Consider the following 19,174-nt stretch of genomic DNA (forward strand, 5'->3'; position numbering starts at 1 on the left):
TAAAATGATTAAGAATGATTTAGAGTTCAATAGTTTATTTATGAAATAATTTACGATTAAATATTGTCATTTGATTTATATAATCGACATAATCTAACGCGAAATGTTGTTAAAGTTAATATTTTTTTTTTCACTTTCGAAACAAATTCATTCAATGCATTGACACTGTTAAATACTAAAATTTTCAATAAAATTTTAACATTTATTAATTTATTATCATGAGCATACTGTTTAGGTTAGAAATATCGCGCATCCAAGGCAAGAAAATGCAAAACCACACACACATATTATAGCTGGTCGATTACAATGAAAACAGTCATTTCAACCCAGCTTGCAGTTCAGATTGGTGACATCTGCCCAAATGAACTTAAGATTTTAAAATATCAATTATTTATTATGGTATTAAACAAGTAAACTAGTCATTAATTGAAGTGCTAATAGTTGAGTATTCTATATCAATAACAATGCAAGCAATATGACACTACTTGGGAGAATAATTCATCATACACAACTTAACATACAAACACATTCAATAATCATACCCGAAAACCTGCAGAAAGAAAGGGACAACATGACATTGTGAAAGTATTGGGCCAGGATAATGGTGACAAAGCCAAACTACTCGCAAATATTTACGCGGTAAGAAATTGAGATAAAGAGAGATATAAGAGATAGAGTATTCATTTCTACAAACAAAAATAAGCCTTTATTATAATAATTCAACTAATTAAATCTATTCATATTTCGTGTTAAATGGACAAGCAATATACTTTAGATATCAGCAAGAAATGCCTGGGACTGGGAAAGCTACTAGCCTGTCAGTATAAGTAAAAGAGGTAGCCCTCTCATAATTTATTCAATACCAGACTATACAATGTTAGCATAGAACAATAGATATGAAATTTAAAAACCACAAATATTAAAAGAGAAATACTAATATATGCTTCAACTGCTAGATGAAATTATATAACTACATAATAATAGAACCAAAATATTTGCCTCATTCAATAATCAATATTGTAGAGAATAGAGATGATGCATCATGCATGCAACAGACAGATATGAAAGTGCACAAAACACCAGAGTCCAGCCTTCACAATCAAATATTGCAAATCATAGGTTTAAAAGACAGATTTGACGAAGGATGTTATTGCTTCTATCAAATAAACAGACCCCTACAAGAATGTTAGAATGATTGAGCTATACCTCAAATCATCCAAGTACATTCATTGCCAAAATAAAGAGATTGATTATCATATGGTGTAATCTAAACATCTTAAGTGAGGAGAAGATGAAAGTGTTAAGATTTGAAAGAACTATTTAAACTAGCAGTAACAGAAGTGTCTACACAAGTGTTGGAATGACCGATGCATTCATATTATTCATTTAGCCTATCTGCTTTCAATATTGATAGCTTCCAACAGTGATAGCATATCTCCTATGTGACAGCAATATGCAGACACAAAACATTATTTTAATTGCTTGAGTCTGATATTTAGATGAAATGGTGAAGATTTAAAAAAACAGAACCAATACATAGAATAGTCTTAATGGAATACAATATAAATATGCTTTAAGGGTGTGTTTAGACGGAGAAGAATGGAGGGGAATTTAAGGTTTTGTGTAGACCTTGCTCGTTTAGGAGTTTATCAAATCAAATGAATTGGAAGAAAATGAGAAACTCATACCCCTTGTTCACTTTTTGTGCATATTACAAAATCAGTTCTCTCAATTCTCTTTATGTCCTTTCTTTTTCTTTAATTTCTTCCTCTCTCTTCTCCATCCAAAAGTATGTATGAATGTTGGATGGTAACAAAAGGAAAAGGAAAGAGTTAAAAGAAACCTTACTGAAGTTACAAGGAATAGAGAGATAGAGAGAGAGAATATAAGAAGATTTTGAAATGATCTAACAAACCCTCCTTATTGAATTTATTGAACAATCTAAAGTTGCATCCAACGAAATGGAAAGGGGAAAAGCATATTTTATCCTCATTCTGCTCCCTTCACCGCCTACCGCGAAGGAAGTTGCTATCCAAAAGCAATATAAAGTTGCCTCGGAGAAGGAAGGAATTCGTTTCACGCCCTGCACAAAGTTGATATTGTACTCGTTGCACTAACAGCTTGATTCAGAAAGAGAGAGGGGAAAGACAATATTGAGAACAATGATGGATTATATATATATATAAATAAACCCTCTCGGCTGAGAGGATATGATGATTGAGTAAAAAGATAATTGCAAAAATATGAAGAGAAGTTAATGAAGGTGGATTACATACACAATGATGGATTATTTAGTGGCATAATAATGAGGGAGACATGGACGGTCATTCATGAAGATAGTCAAATTCATCTTCCTTGAGGTGGGCAAAGAACTTGACAGGACCGCGACCTTGGATTTCGGTCACAAACTCAACCTTGAAAGGAAGATTCGCGGAGATGCGCTTACCGTTCCAGACGCCAACGTACTGCTTGATCTGACCTTCCATACCGGTAAGGTCAAACTCGGCAACTTTGGGGATGTGGTAAACCTTCACAGGGACCTTCACCTTCACCCGGGCTCCAATCTTCTCTGATGAGGTGGACAATGAAGACTCTTCCAAGGCATTAGCGACCTCACACCTAACAACAACGCTTTTCCGTTTGGGTGCTCCGCTTGTTGAACAAGAAGAAGAAGAAGAAGAAGAAGAAGGAGAAGGCATCATCGTCCTCGTCATAATCATCATCGTTGAGCAATTCCGAGAGACACTCACCATCGACCCCACCATAGCCGCCCTTAGCCTTAGGGCACTCGCACTAGTGCCGCTGCTGCTCATTCTCATGCGAAATTATTTCTGCTTTCTGCTTCTCCGCTTAGCTTAACCTCCCAAAATTTTAACAAGATAAATAATTTTCAGTATTGTATACATGATAAAATAATTATCTAGTTATGTTTTCAGTCCAATAGGACACGTGAGCCATTCTGCAACACACCTACAATATCCATATCCATCCCTTTTTTACATTTTGTCGTTATTCTTAATCTTCCTTTCATTTTTTCGGACATTTCTTAACGTCTCCCTTTGTTTTGTACTTATCAGAGACACACTCTCCCAGTTTAAATTAAAGATCTTCTATTTTTGGAGAAATTATTTTCTACATTTTCGGCTGGAGCGTCTAAGGAAAATTATTTTACCCATTATAGATATTTTAATGGGTAAGTAAACTAATTGAATAAAATTTTAATTTAATTACATCATTTATATAATTTCTTAAATAATAAAAATACGACATTTTTGTTGAAAGTATAAAAAATACGCTATCTAATTTTTCTTAAATAAATGTAATAATATAAGGAATAAAAAATAATATAAAAACGTCATTTTTTTATTTCAATGGTTTTTTCTCTTTTTAATGTATGGAAATTTGTGTTGAGACTAATTAGGGAGCAATTCTAGTTGTAGAAATCTTACAAGAGAGGAAGATATTCAGAGTCATGCCTTTTATCATGAAACAAAAACTGAAATACTAATTTGAAGGAGAAAATATTTTTCCAGGAACAATTTTGAGATTAAAAATGTCACCCATTCGTCACATAATTTACTTTGTTAAATATGAGAAAAAAAAAGTTTAGGAGTTAATTTTGGATTTTTTTTTCGTTACAATAAAAAAAAAGGCTTAAGAATTAAGTCACACAAACCTCAAATTTTAAGATGCTAAATTACATTTTTTTTTTCTAAATTCAAAACACTGTGTGTTTTTTTTTTTTCAGTTTTACCATATTTATTTATAACAAAGTCTAGTGAATGGAGAGAGTTAAACATTCCTATGTATAGTCTATATGAAGAATATTAATGAAATAAGCTTGAAGTGAACTTTAAATAGTTGTGTTTATAGTAATATTTTATCAAAAATTTTAGTTTGAATATAATTAAGATAATATCTCACATCACATCATTATAACATCACACAATTATTCAGTGTTATTCTGATTTTACTATAAATAATTATTTGTTTAATCTTTTTTCTAAAAATTTGATGAGACTTTTTAATGGAATTTTGCAATATCCCTCAAGATAGTTTACAGCATCCTAATTTTTTAACATATGATAGTGATTTAAAATTCTCTCTTCCATTGCCTGTTGATAGTAGAATTTTAAAAAAAAAGGTAATCAATAAATGGCACCAGTAATTAGTCTTTTGAACAAATAAAAAGATGATTAGCGGAGAAAATTTGCTTAATCTTGGCTTTAATCCTCTCCAAGAATATAAAGTAGACCTCTTTTATGCTCTATCATCTATAGAGTAACCATTATTAACATTAAAATGGAGTTATGGAACATTAATGTCTATTTAGGGTTGCACTAGATACTTAGAAACTTCCCTTTTGGTCAATTCCAAGTGCTTAAAGGTGACATAACTACGAGACATGGTTTAAAGGAACTAGCACAAAATAATTAGGTGAGCTTCTAGCTTTTTAGTAGAACACTACCTCAATGTAGTTGAAGTTTGATAATCTATTAAAAAGTAGGTTACTCTATCTTGCTATCATCAGACTCAATTTTGATTCTTCCTGGCTAGTTAAATAAATTTTTACTTTGTGTCGCAATTAGTGAATAATTAAGTACCATTCCATTCTTAGAAAAAAAAACTTATTCGAACTTTTTTGAAAGCAATAACAATACCCTTTTGTTAATAAATGATAATTCAAGCTACTTCTCTAGTTAATGTTTTTGGCCCTTACTAATCTAGCTTGTTGGTAAGCTTTGTATTAATCTAGAAGAAGAAATGAAAACTAATAAACCGTTTTTATTGTTATTGGATTTTTAGTCCACGGAGTAGTCTTTTCTTAATTTTTATTATATTAAGAGTTTATGAGATTTCTAAGTAGTGTGCGTGCGCTTGATCCTCTTCTGTATAGCTGTTATGCACTACTATAATGCTCTTATTTGTTGTGCATTTTTAATCTTTGAAAGAACAAAATTCCTACTCTGCCCCCGTTTTGCTCCCCTTCAGTGCTCTACAAGTTTGTTACCACGCTTTTTACTAGTTATTACTTTACCTGCCTCGTTCAGCGTCGGTTGATGCTGAATAGTTTTATTTCTAAATGGTCGATCATTTCAAGTGATTTCTTTTAACTCTAGCTTCTAATATGGATTTTGAATAAGATGAGACTTAGTATAAACTTGGAATGCAGACCCTACAACATCTCGACTTTAACACCATGTAGTGCAAAACTGTAAATGGATGATGAGAGACGAAACATGATAATCAGATATCGAGGAACAGGATCACAATTTAAGGCTTTAGAATAAGAGAATCAATTCACCAATTAGAGGAAACTTCTTGTTGCAAGAAATGCACGAATGTGCAGTTTTTTTTTGTTTTGTTTTTTTTTTTTTTTTATGAATACAAAATAGAGAAGACAATAAGCAAGCAACAACAGATACATATAACCGGAACAAAACATTTACAAAGCTCAGCTGTTACAGCGATAAGGAACTTGCAAGACAAATTGGGTATCTGGATTTATATATTGAGGTACATGAGCTTCCCAGAACCCATCAAAGAATTGAAAATAACTCACAGTCATCATATACGAAAGCGACCAATAAGCCTGCACTGTTCGGGAAGCAAAGAAGAAATTACTTGTCCATTGAGTGGGAAAAGCTCACCATCAATACCACATCCGTTGTGTGTGTGTTTACCAGGCTTTATCCTCACAGACTTTACCTACATCCAAAGGGACACAGCATTTATACAATTTGAACAGATACAGAAGCACAAATTACCAGGATAAAAGAGAATGTGTAGCTTCCACAAACTAAATAACATAACCGGATATGGCAACCAAGTTATTACTCAAACAAATTCAACTACACATAATACACAGTTTAAAACTAATCAAAATTGTCAGTTATAATCATCCAAAAAGGATGGGAAAATATTGGATTTGGAATATAGACAGTTACATCATTTAAAGGTGGTTTTACCAATGTAGTCATCACAATGTGGTGCATAATTGTAATAGTTAATGTAGTGTGACAGAGTTTCATTAAAAATTCTTGGGAGTAAAACAACTATTAATGCAAATACCTTGACATATTCAACATATGGCAGTGAAAGATGTCTACCCATTTGTAGAAGTAAGAAAAATCTCAACAACCTCAGCCGTCCACTCCCATGAACCAAGAGCAGATCTAGTGTGTTATCATCATGCTCGGCTTTGGGAGCAACAACCTGAGAGCTCTGAACAGTTCTACATGCGTGGTTGCAAACTAGAATGCCAAGAAACTGTCCCTTTGACACAACCCATTTATCTCCAAAACGAGGTACAACCTCCTTTGTGGATCCTATTTCTGTATCATCTGGTGGCCCCGGCAACTCAATTGGGTTTTCCACATCCCAATTAGGCTCAGCATCCCATTTTGGTTCAGCATCCCATATAGGACCTGGATCAGACAGTGTTGATGATATATCCTCTCTATCACATGTTGCTGTATTTCCCCATCTAGAAGTATCATGTGTAGTGGTTAATCCAGTCCATCCTTTATCATTCCTTGACTTAGATCTGGTTCTGGGCCAGTTTGGAGTTGTTGATAGAGGCAGCTGTGGATGGATGACTTCTGGCTCTGCTGTTACATTGCCCCTTCCAGATGATAAGCGTTTGGACTTAGGATCTAAGCCACGCACCAATTCAGAAGGTTCAGCACTAGCATGGGTACTACTACAAGTATCCAGGTCTCCACCAGATATTCGACTTGGAGTCATTATTGAGTCAATACTTGAAAGACTAGATGCTCTGGGCATTCCATCCTTATTTGATCTGCTCATGATGTCAGTATACAGATCTGACATGTCGACTACTTCCTTTTCACTAGAAAGCTTTCCTTCTCTCTCAGTTTTTGATGCTGGAAGATATTCAACTTCATAGCTGTAGCGCGGTAAGCACAAGAACTTGAGGAATCCAGCAACAAAATACCTCAATGGGCCAAAGCGCTTCTGATATTTTTCAGAAAGTTCCAATACTGAAATGTGAAAAATAAACAAAACACTTAATGCTCATTCAAAACTGAGCCTTAATGATTATGACATTGCATTGATTAATTACCTTCAAATGCTAAACAAAGGTTTTATTTTCCCCAAGCTTTTTCTTTTCTTTTCTCATTCTTATTTTTTTCTCAGATTTTTCAGTTACCACAAACCAAGTACCCATTGTTTAATTATCATAAAGGTTACAAGCTTCCAAATGAAAAAGTGATCAATAATGGACAATCAATGAAGAAAGACACCTGAAACGCAGCACTGAACCCCTCCATTCTTCCTAACAGACCTAGCCCTTAATTTCTCCGGTCCCCATCCATGTCAATGTGTATTGCACGAGCTTGTATAACTATCAGCTATCCTATCAATTGCCTAAAGCTCCTATTAGCTCTTAAAGAGATAAGGCTGTAACTAAATATTCTTCACTTAATTAGACAAGAGACATCTTTTATCCTAAATGGTAGACATAAGAACCATTCACTCAGGAGCCTTCACATGGAACGGTTGGTTCCTAAAATGGTGTTAAAGCCTCTATGAGTATGATGACTAATAGGTCAAGAATAAAATCCTTGCTGCTCCCATTTTTCTTAAAAAATAGTTGAATTCAACACATGGTGAGGTGTGCCTGTGCATTGTTTATGCTTCAAGCCCAAAGGGCTCTAGTGTGAGTGCTGTGTTAGAGATAAAAATTATACATGAGCCTCCACCAAATTGCTTAAGCTTTTCAGATGGTTACTAAACAATTCAACCTTAAGGTTAATTATGGCCAAAAATTCTTAAGTCAGACACAGTCAGCAAAATATGGAGCTAAGAGCTAAAACACAGTTGCTAAGGAAATGTAGCAACAAGAAACAAGGGAAGGCACAATGTAATATAAACAAGAAGTTTCCCTTTTTTAATCCTATAATTTTTGCCTTAAGTAATAAGAGATGGATAGTCAATCAACAATACACAAATGTGAATCAAGAATTTTATACCCTGCATTAACTTACCATCACTAACAAAACCATAATATGAGACTGTTAATCCAAAGTGAATTTTATTAGTCTGAATCCATTCTACAGCAAAGACATCTGTAGCAGTAAGACCACCCTGAACCAAAAAGCAGGATTAGTATATAAAGTAACAAGGGTTTATTAGGTATTATACAAGAAATCTACACAATTGTTGACTTGGAAAATAGAAGTGACATACAAACCAATAAAACGAAAAGATGTTCACCTATTTAACCAAAAAAGTAAAAGATGACACTCGTTGACATTTAATTCATTCACTACACAACTCATGTTTACTTAAGAGCAAACAATGAGATGCACTAGACCAAAAAAAGCAAAATTTTCTTCCCGGAGCATTAAGGTATACTCCTAATAAAAGTAAATATTGAGAATCTCCTCAGACCTTGATGAGCTTGCATCAAAATTTGGAAGGTATTCTTTATACAAGGTTGTACTGGAAGAAGGACAATACTCCCTCTACACACACTGTGTTCCCCAAAGGTGTACACCAGAAGGAACAAAATCTGAGACATGTGGCTAGTGAGATTGTATTGATTGAGTTTGTTATGATTTTTTCTGTTTTGCATGAATGATCGTAGGAGGGGGAAAAGCATGTTAGTTAGATAGGAATGAAGGGGAAGAGAGAGAAGGACATCATTTTATTTTAGCATCTTTTCAGCTCTAGCTTGGGAAGAGATTTTTCCTCTGTAGAATCTATACTCTGGGTAGGGAATTGGCCATTTTGGTATAATTCTGCTATAGTTTTCTATTGACTAACACAGTAATATCTTGGTTTCCATTACACACAGAGAAAAGGGACCATGTCCATTTTAGGGCACAGGAGTCACAAAGAAGGTCCCAGTTCAAATATTTATTTCTGCTTTCCTGTCTGACTATGTCTAGAATATTATTTTGTAAGTAGATGATGCTAAAGTGGATCTATCTAAATACAGAAACCCCAGCACATCAATTAAAAAAAAATAGACTTTTAAAAAAAACTGAATTTTGATCTCAGAAGAGACAGACAAATAGTGTCAAAAATAGGAAGAATATTAATATACAAAAAGAAAATGGCTAATGTCTAGAACATGGATATATATAGTTTCAAAGTTATCAATGCCTATACCAAATATAAAAGTTGAATTAATTGCATGTCCATCACTTATTTGAGAAGAGAAAAAAGAAAGAATGCTGCTAGTCTGCTACCTTTACAATGGCCATTGCTGCAGAAACTGGATCTCTAACTCCAAGAACAGTCCATACCAGTGAGTTATCAGAACCAGCCGGTATAATTCCAATAGGTATAGATATTCCTTCCTTTTGATTGTCTCTACTAAGGAGACCATTAAGAACCTACAAATCAACCATATCATATAACTTGCCTGTTATTAGTGATGTGTGAGCACGTGTGCATGTGTGTGTTCAACTTCAAAGTACAAAAGGGCAGTACTCCTCCTTGTATACTAGACCCCACTGATCTGACATCAGTTCAAAAGAAGAGATACATATAGTAGTTTCAGTGTTGAAATAAAAACAAAGGTAACGGATATTTTTCAATTAGTCCAAGATCGCTTATGATCCAATCACAGACAACATACGAAAGGCATTTAGGAGGTAATAGAAGCAAAACACACAAATAGGACAGTATTTTCATCAACAAACCAGTACACAGAAAAAAAGCCACTGAATAATTAAAATAGTGTACTGACCTCATTGATTATCCCATCACCACCAACACATATAATTCCTGAAAGAAACACCAATTTAAAGAATATAAAAGTGGTCTACATATCTAGAAACATTTAAAAAGTAAAAATACAAAACAACAATTAACACTTGCTCAGACTATAGAACAATAATTTTACCATCAGGGCAAGTGCTGATGTCTACACTTGATGCAAGATTTCTAGCATGACCAGCAGACGTTGTTTTGACTACCTCCAATCTAAACCCAGCAAGCTGTCACAGTACATGTCATACATATAAGTAAGAATTCCATATGCTGCGTGCTCTTTCCTGCCTATTGCAAGTTATATATTTAATAATGCAAGTACTTCTACTATAATGGTTGAAATATTGGAATCAAAGGTGCAATGACATAATAGTAATAATATGAAAGAGCCATATGTTATAGATATTAGTATAATTATCAGTCTTGCAGAATGTCCTGCTGTTTTATGCAGTAAATCTTACAAATTTCATTGCCAAATTTGAAGATACCAGTAACAAGCATATGCAGCTTACACAATCCAGCAAAGAGAGTATAGCATACCGTAAATATCGGTTCCACAATGCCATGGAACATTTTACTTGAACGACCCCGACCTGATCGTGGGTTTAAAATTACAAGCATCTTAGGTGGAGTTTTACATCTAAAGAGTAATTCAGGAGGGGTATCCGTATGAATTAATTCTGAGGATGCTTGCTTCTTCGAAGACTGTAAAGGGTGGGGAAGACAATTCACGAAACACTGTTGATCTGCAAATCCGCCAACCCATTGAAGTGCTTCTTCTACACTAGAAGCCACAAAGCGAAAGTCCTTGTGAGTTCGTCGAGATTTTATAAAACAAGAAAGACCACATGAAGCCTTTTTCAACGGGTAAGAATGCACTGTGAAATGTCTGAGACCAGCATTATAAGAAACCTGCTTAGAACACGGACTAAAACTAATTAGTCATTTTTATTTTTATTTTTTGGTTTTCGTAGCACCTAACACAAAAGTATTCAACCATCCCGGAAATAAAAGCAATGTATTACCGAGATAACATCGTCAAGGTGCAGCACTTGGGAGCCCCAAACTAAAGCCTTGCTTGTTAGTTTGGCATCTACAGCTTCTTGGTTGCTAATATCCGAAGAAATTTGTTGAGAATCACCATTATTATTTATTGCAAATTTTCTCTTATCCAAAACCAGTTTTCCTGAGAATACCACATATCCTAACAAATCAGACTTCTCGTCTCCTCCTCCACCTCCTCCAATGTCAATCCTATGCTCAAAATTCTTGGTTATATCCTGATCATCTGGACGAATGGTAGTGGGGACACTGCTCTTCCTGGAACCTTTCACTTTGCCACGTTTTTCGGGGAACACAATAGGGGACGAGTGCTCCCCTGTTGCAATCTGGGAACACAATCCCAAGCGTCTTAGAGATTGTTGAGGTGCGGACAGCCTCAGTGCCGACGATATCTTATTGTTAGTATTAGTAGTGTTGTTATTAGTACTACCAGTAGAATTTCGGTGCATATCTCTCATACTAACATCAATCTTACAAACACGCAAGGAGAACCTAACATGCCCAAGCGCATGATGCAAGGGCTGAGCCACCTTCTGTCCAGTGAAGGACAAATTCCCCGATAACGGTGGAGAATTAGAGAATAGGGTTTTTATTTGTCACTCTGCAGTTCAGATCGCGAATCGATATTGGATCTATAACCAATCAAATTGCTCCGTCTGCATCATCAGTTTTGAGAGAGAAAATTATAATTCGGCAGCCCCAATCAGCTCTATTTTTTAGTGCGATACTTCGTTAGGTGATATGAAGTAAATCTACAATAATAATTGGAGAAAAGAAAGAAGGATGAAGGCGCCACGAAGAGGAAAAGAGAGAGAGATAGGGAAGTAAACCAAACCAGTGATCGAACACAGGATTCCTAAGCTCTTCGCTTCTTCGTTGACAACAGCTCCAAAAAGTTCCTTCCACCTCGAACTGTAGACTGCAGTGGACGCTCAGGATCCCTCAACCTCAACGGACTCGCCACTTTCCTTTGCCGTCATAGGGGTGTGGGGTGTGTTGCGAGTTGTGACAACATTTTTTACTTCCTTTTTTTAATTGTATACATTCAATCCCGAACAAACACAACACCTGCCACTGTACCAGCTCAAACTCAACCGCAGTGATGATGTATTAATTTAGTCAAATTAATTTAATTAAAATTAATTTCGAATTGTTAAACGTGATTAAAATTTCTATTAAGACTAATATGCGGTGTCACATAATATTAATATTTATATATTATCGTAGTCAAATTTATTTTATATAAGTTATTCTAAAATTATTAAAAAATTAATTTGAGTATTGATGTAAAAATAATAATAATTTATTAAAATTCTATAATATTTTAAATAAATAATAATAATAATATAATATAAATATTATGTGAATAATATTAGCATATAATTATATAAATGAAATTATATTACAAAATAACAATAACTTATTTTGATTAAAAGTTGAAGATAATTCATATCCAAACTATATATGATGTTGTATTTTCTTGCATTGTATATCTTCAACAAATTTTAAATGAGTGTTATTTAATAATTTAAAGTTATTTTTTCATAATCCTTAAAGAATTATACTTTCAAAACTTATTTTTTATTATTTTTAAAATGATGTTGTGTCTTGCTAAAAAAAAGATAAATATGAATAAATTACACTTCAATATAAAGTTTACAAAAACGTCATCAATCTCTTTTGATGACTTATATTAGAATTTAAACATGAATATTTTAAAATTTATCTTATTAAGACTTTTTATCTCTTCTAATTATTTGAGAAATAAATTTTTATAGTCTAGTTATATTAAAATTAAAATTATTTTAATTAAATATTTTACCTCTATTCAAAATATGATAAAAGAGAATTAAAGACATTCATGAATTGTGTTAAGTTAAGTTTTATAAAGAAATGTTACTCGACAAAGTTAAGTTGGGTCAATTTTTATTTTTTTATACATAACTCAAGCTAATTCAACCTAATCATGAACAAATTGTATTAGATAATAGTTAAATAAATAACAAAAATTGTATTTTATAAAATTAAATTAAAAAATATCAACATTTTACATATAAAAATATTAATTTATACTTAAATAATAAATTACTTATAAAATTTATATTTAAAAATACACATTAAAATATTACAATGTAAATATTGTAAAATATTTTAATTATTTTATATAATTAGATTGGGTCATGTCATAGGGTTGCAATAAAAAAGATCATATACCTAACTAAAAAATTATCAATTTATAACATCAGGTCTTGATCACCTAACTCGACTTATCAATTTTAGTTTGGGTTACTTTGGTTAATTTGGTCAAGTTTACTTAACTCGTAAAAAAACACTTAAAGAGAACCTTCTCCAATATGTTAGAAAGAAAAGTTTGGCTCTCAAGGATTGGATTAAGGTATCGGGCCTTATCTAATGCGAGATAATATTAAATTATGGAATTAGAACTTTTTAGTTCTTAGGGCAAGTAAATTCTCTTCTTTCATCTTTCAACTTGACTCTTAATTTTATTTTTTTTGTTTTTTTTAAAAGAAAATTGATCGCAATATAGTTACTTATATAAAAATATGCAAAAAATAAAGAAAATGTGCAAGGTTATTGTTGTCAATCCTCCAACTCTCTTGCTAACTTATTGGTTTAAGGACTCACTTAAGTAATTCATATTAAAGTAAGCATAAACCATCCATTCAAGCCAAAAAAATTTTACGACTTAAACTTTAAATTTTAAGCTTGAATTAAGTTTGAGTCTTTTTATTTAATTTGTTTACGCCTTTTTTTTTTAATATGATTTCAGTCAACTCAATCTATTTAAGTGTAAAATGTGAATTTAAGTTTAACCTTAAACCTTTATTTCAAAATCAAATAAGAAACAAAATTTGTCAGCGCAACCAAATGCAAGTTCAATAATCCATTTTTCCACCTCTAATCCTTGATGAGTGATGATGGAGAATGTGATGCTTTAGCAAGGGAAACACATAGGCTAAAGGAGGTTACTTATGTCCAACCTTTCATTTTATTTTTTTTAGATGGTACCTTTAGCCTAGTTAATATAGATCAAGTTAATTAAGTGGTAAAGTTCCTTCTATTTGATACAAAGTTCTTGCTCCTCCTCCTAACATGGTTTATTCTTCATAGGATCGTGAGACCATTCAAGACTTTGATTTTCAAGGCTTGATTACCTAATGTATCTAGTTCAAGCCTATATGTGTTGTTTCTCTACTAAGGCATATTCAAGAGTATGTCATCAATCTCTACCACCTTTCCTCTATCTCGACCAATGTTCAAAATTTGAGTGTGAGAACAAGACCCCACTCACTAATTTGAAAAGGTTCTCTCTGCCTTTGAAGATGTTAAGTCCCAAAACTAAACTTAGAAAAACATCTTCTTTGGTTAAACTTCAATAAGCCATTGAAAAGGCCTTTTTGATAATACAACCCAAAGATGTAACAATGTTATTATTGTTACTTAAGTCATTAAGAAGTTAACATTAAATATCAAATATGTTGACTTAGAGGAGAGGTGGCTAAAAGGCACTAAGCTATTGTTTGAGAGCCTTATTAGGGGATGGCGAGAAAGATAGCATAAAATAGAATTAGCAATTTTTTTTCTCTTTCATTTGTCCTTTTTCTTGTCTAAGTTATACTTTAAACAAGTTTATTTAATTATAGCTTTGTTTCTTTTGTTTGGAAATATTTTTGTCCATAACTCTTTTTATTCTATTTTTAAAAATTTTATTTGATAGTGTGGAGCATTTAGTTAAGGCAATAGCATATTTAGTGTAATATTTTATAACAACTTATTATTCTTTAAAATCATATTGGAGAAATGCTTTATGCCTTTGGTTGTTTTGCTCATGGTAACATGTGTTTTACTTATATGATACATGTAATAATTTGTGTGATACGATAAATTGATAGTGTTGTACCTTTGATGCAAGTAAATACTATATATGCTTTAAAGTTCACATATTAAAGCCTAATCATTTTTTTGTAAGCCTTGAGTGGGTTAAAAAGAAAAATAAATTCTTTTGAAAAATCCCAAAATGTTGATGCAATATGTCTCTATCTCTTATCTCTTACCTCCCTTTAATGATTCAAATTGAGTATTGAAGAATTAAGTTATGAGACGTGTCACAATAATTCAAAAATATTTAAGGGTTTCTAAACATATAGTCTAAAAAGTTTCTCATTTCAAATGTCAAGGTATAGTCTAATTTATTTTTACATCTCAATAAATTAGGTGATGAGTTATGCAAGAAAAAATAAAACTCTAGACACCAGGAAAAAGGAGAAAAAAATTATCAAAAGTAGAATAAAAAAACATTTTTTAACTATTTTTTTTAACAAAAATGACAAGTTTAAAACATATAAGAGACTTGTGTCCTCTCTTCCTTTTCTATTTATAAAATAAATAATACTTTTTTCTATAATGTATTAACAAAAACATTAAATAACTTATTCATTTACATTATACTATATTCTAATATATAAATTATTTTAAAAAAAGATAGAAAAAATATATATTTAAAAAATATATAGGAATTTTCTTCACTTCAAAGATTATGCAATTATCTCTAATCTTTAAATTTGAATAAACCATTTTTACTAGATTAAAATAAATTTGCTTCCTTAAACTCATGAACTTTACAAACCCTAGGGATTTAAAAGTTGCATAACATTCAAAGTTCTTTCCTTCAAAGAATCCTAAATCCAAATACTTAGGCTCAATAATATATTGAGATTTGTAATGCTCAAAGTACCTCTATTCTTGGACTAAATTTGAGAAATGATCAAGAAACTATAAGAAAACATTGTATGATTGTTGGGTGGCAAAGCAGATGATGATGGTGGCTTTTGCAGAAAATCAGGAAATAAAGAATTGGAAAGTGGAATGAAAGAATTTGGTTCAGAGATGATAAAGAAATCAAAGAGAGAAGTAGAAAGAGGTGGAATTTGCATAGAGAGAAAAATGTGATAAACAAAAACACAATCTTAGGATAGGCATCAACTTCAACTCTTGTTTATGTGTACTTGATATTTGGGGGGACTTGACAAGTAATGGAGTACCTGCAAAATAGATTTAGGGGAAACTTTGACACAAGTTAGTAATTTAGACAAGAGATAAATGTATTTTAAATATTTAACAAATCAAATCTAATGAAATAAAGAAAAATCATAAAGTGAGGAATCAATTATACCCGAATCTCTTCTAATGTTAAAGAAATTTTCCCTAGGTCAAGATTTAGTAAATATGTCTACTAGTTATTTATTTGTTTTCACAAATTCTAAAATGTAACCACCTTTTTGCACACAAACCCCTAGGAAATGATGTCTAATTTCAATGTGTTTTGGTTCTAGAGTACAAAATTGAATTTTTAAATAGATTGATTGCACTTGTATTATCACATCTTATAGAAATCTAGTCAAGGTGCAATCCATAGTCTCAAAGTTATTATTTCATCCAAGGAATTTGGGCACAACAACTTTTAAATGCTATATATTTTGCTTCAGCAATAGACAATGTCACACTATTTTGTTTCTTGCCATGCCAAAAGACTAAAGCAGTACCAATTAATTGACATGTTCCACTAGTGTTTTTCCTATCCATTTTACAACTAGCAAAGTCTGAATCAAAGTAATCTATTAAGTTGCAAGAGGTTCCTTTAGGGTATCATAATCCTACATAATTGTTCTTAGTAAATATCTCATTATCCTTTTCACATCACTAAGATGTGATTCTTTAGGATTACCTTGATATCTAGCATACATGCATACAATAAACATTATATCTAGCCTACTAGCAGTTACATAAAGAAGAGAACTAATTATATATCTGTACTTTGTCACTTCTACAAGCTTACCTTCATCATCTTTATCCAAGTAGCATGAAGTGCTAATGAGTGTAGATATTTCCTTTGTGTTTTTCATCCTAAACTTTTTGAGTAACTTCTTGCAATATTGTGATTGATTTTTAAATATTTTATTTTTTGCTTGCTTGATTTGAAGTCCAAAGGAGAAATTAAGTTCTCCCATCATGGACATCTTAAATTCACTTTGCATTATCTTAAAAAATTCTTAACACAAGGAATCATTAGTGGCACCAAAGATAATATCATTTGTATATATTTATGCTAAGAAAATATCATGCTCTTTATTTTTAATGAATAGTGCAATATCAATTTTTCCTCTTGAAGAACTATTTCTAAAAAATCTTTACTCAACCTCTCATACCAAGCTCTAAGAACTTGTTTTAACCCATAAAAAGCCTTTTTCAATTTAAAAACATGGTTGGGTAAATCAAAGCTTTGAAAATTGGGAGGTTGATCAATACATACTTCTTGTATTTAACCATTTAGAAATGTACTTTTTACATCCATTTGATAAAGTTTGAAATTCATTATAAATCCAATGCAAGTAACATTCTAATTGTTTCTAGTCTAGCAATAGAAACATATGTTTCCTCATAATCTATTTCTTCTTTTTTATATCGTTTAGCTACTATTTTAGCCTTATTTCTTATTATTACACCATTTTCATCAAGTTTGTTCCTAAATATCCATTTGGTTTTTATGATAGAATGATCACTAGCCTTGGCACAAGTTTCTAAACCTAATTTCTTTCAAATTAATTTAATTTTTCATGCATAGCTAAGATCAAATGCTCATCAATAATAGTTTCATCAATATTTTTAGGTTCAATTTTATAAACAAATGTCATATTTTTCGAGTTTTTATCCCTTTTGAGATATTACATGTCACATTGTCAAGTGGATGATGTCTTGAAGTCTTTCATCCACTCTTTTGGAAGATCATTTCTCCTTGTTTGCTCTTTGTATACCATTTCTTTCTCATTTTCTTCCTCTTTCTTTTATTCTTTTTCTTTGTCATTGATATGTGTATTTTTTAAAACATCTACAACATCACTAATAATATCATTTCTTTGACCAAAAAAATTAAACTAATAAGAAATCACATGTATAGATTCTTTTATAATCATAGTTATGTTATTATAGACTCTGTATGCTTTATTATGTAGTGAATAGCAAAGAAATATTCCTTTATCAAATTTAACATAAAATTTTCCTAAATTATCCATTTCTTTATTCAAAACAAAACATTTACAACAAAAAATATAAGGATAAAATATGTTTAGTTTCCTTCCTTTATATAATTCATAGGGAGTTTTCTTTCAAATTGGTTTTATCAAGTCTTTATTCATTACATAGCATTCAATACTTACTGCATCAACCCACAAATACTTAGGAAGGTTTAGTTCATTTAGCGTTGTTCTTGTCATTTCATTAAAATACTTACTACATGATGATCTTTGCATAAAAGGAATTCACTTTACGTGAAAGGAAATACTACACTAAAATTGGGCGACATGATCATCGGCCATGTCATAAAGTTGTCAATGTGATCAATAAAATATGTTCTAACTGACATTATTCTACTTCAGGCATTGGATCTTCAGCACTAGAAATTTGTGAAAAACTTATAAATAGCTTTAAACTCAGATTTTTTAGGATCTTTTTTCATTTTTTCTTTTCTACGCTCTTAGAGAGTTAGAGAGAAAGAGAGGATTGTGGGTGAATTTTAAAGTTTAATTCTTGAGGAATTTTGATTCACCATACTTATCATAAAATTGAAAAGTATTCCAGACATTGCATGCCTAACAAATGTGATAAATTACAACAATATATGTAACAAGGGAGACTAATTTTCATTTTTTTTCTAGTCTCTAAACCTTGCATGCAATCATTTCTTTATAATCCTTATAAAATTAGCTTTCAAACGCAAGTGATTTTATTCAAAATGAACATTGAAGTCCCTCCAAACATAACAACTACCACTCTACCGCACCACGAATCTTCAACCACCAATGTGGATTGTTTTATGTCCTTCATCCCTTTCTCATAATTTAGTTAAATAAATTATGTCTAAATTCACACCCATTGAGACTGAATCCAAATCACACTTATAATAAATTCTTTGATTGAATATATTATTACTAAAGTCAATCAACAAAGATCATAGACATTTATATTCAATTATTCAAACTACTATATATTGCTCTTGTAAAAAGCTTGCTGATTTAATTTGTAAAAGTTAATTATATATCTTTTTTGATAAATTTATAAAATATTTAAAATTTTGATAGAATGTAAGGATATAATAAAAAAATATTATTAAAAGAACACTTCAAACAAGGGATAGAAGTGACAGTTGGGCGATGAACTGCACGAGGAGCAATAATGTTGGCAATGTCTCCAACCATTGATGAGTGTGAGGTGCTTCTCACTAGTACACTTGTTAAATAGGAATTTTATGCAACAAGTATGGCCTCAAGATTGTTAACATCATTACACT

The 19,174-nt window shown here is 31.7% G+C and overlaps 2 protein-coding genes across 8 annotated transcripts; both read right to left on the reverse strand.

Annotated features, from left to right (window-relative positions):
* Positions 1-139: 139 nt before the first annotated feature.
* Positions 140-2,896, reverse strand: LOC113867130 (ferredoxin-thioredoxin reductase, variable chain). Its single transcript, XM_027502181.1, has one exon. It carries the CDS (start codon positions 2,817-2,819, stop codon positions 2,325-2,327), a length of 495 nt encoding a protein of 164 aa, XP_027357982.1. The 5' UTR covers positions 2,820-2,896; the 3' UTR covers positions 140-2,324.
* A 2,362-nt stretch (positions 2,897-5,258) lies between these two features.
* LOC113867169 (sphingoid long-chain bases kinase 1) lies at positions 5,259-11,895 on the reverse strand. Of its 7 annotated transcripts, none has more exons than XM_027502264.1 (9): positions 11,645-11,895; positions 10,773-11,465; positions 10,288-10,659; positions 9,881-9,974; positions 9,725-9,762; positions 9,222-9,368; positions 8,013-8,112; positions 6,073-7,004; positions 5,259-5,709 (listed from the first exon to the last, which is right to left on the reverse strand). In XM_027502264.1, exons 2-9 carry the CDS (start codon positions 11,265-11,267, stop codon positions 5,569-5,571), a joined length of 2,319 nt encoding a protein of 772 aa, XP_027358065.1. In that variant the 5' UTR covers positions 11,268-11,465; positions 11,645-11,895; the 3' UTR covers positions 5,259-5,568. The 7 variants fall into 7 exon arrangements, with proteins under 7 accessions (XP_027358065.1, XP_027358066.1, XP_027358067.1 ...); XM_027502265.1 differs by having other exon boundaries at positions 5,306-5,709; positions 10,773-11,561; positions 11,645-11,887; XM_027502266.1 differs by having other exon boundaries at positions 5,306-5,709; positions 11,640-11,832.
* Between the last annotated feature and the right edge of the window lie 7,279 nt (positions 11,896-19,174).

The sequence above is a fragment of the Abrus precatorius genome, unplaced genomic scaffold (genome assembly GCF_003935025.1).
Source record: "Abrus precatorius isolate BTA unplaced genomic scaffold, Abrus_2018 Scaffold5, whole genome shotgun sequence".
Lineage (NCBI taxonomy): Eukaryota > Viridiplantae > Streptophyta > Magnoliopsida > Fabales > Fabaceae > Abrus > Abrus precatorius.

Coding starts and splice junctions, on each gene's coding strand:
- LOC113867130 (XM_027502181.1), bottom strand. CDS start 2,819: ATGAGAATGAGCAGCAGCGGCACTAGTGCGAGTGCCCTAAGGCTAAGG.
- LOC113867169 (XM_027502264.1), bottom strand. CDS start 11,267: ATGAGAGATATGCACCGAAATTCTACTGGTAGTACTAATAACAACACT. Junction 9,763..9,880: donor CATCAGCACTTGCCCTGATG/GTAAAATTATTG, acceptor TGTTTCTTTCAG/GAATTATATGTGTTGGTGGT. Junction 8,113..9,221: donor CAGCAATGGCCATTGTAAAG/GTAGCAGACTAG, acceptor TTTTTGGTTCAG/GGTGGTCTTACTGCTACAGA.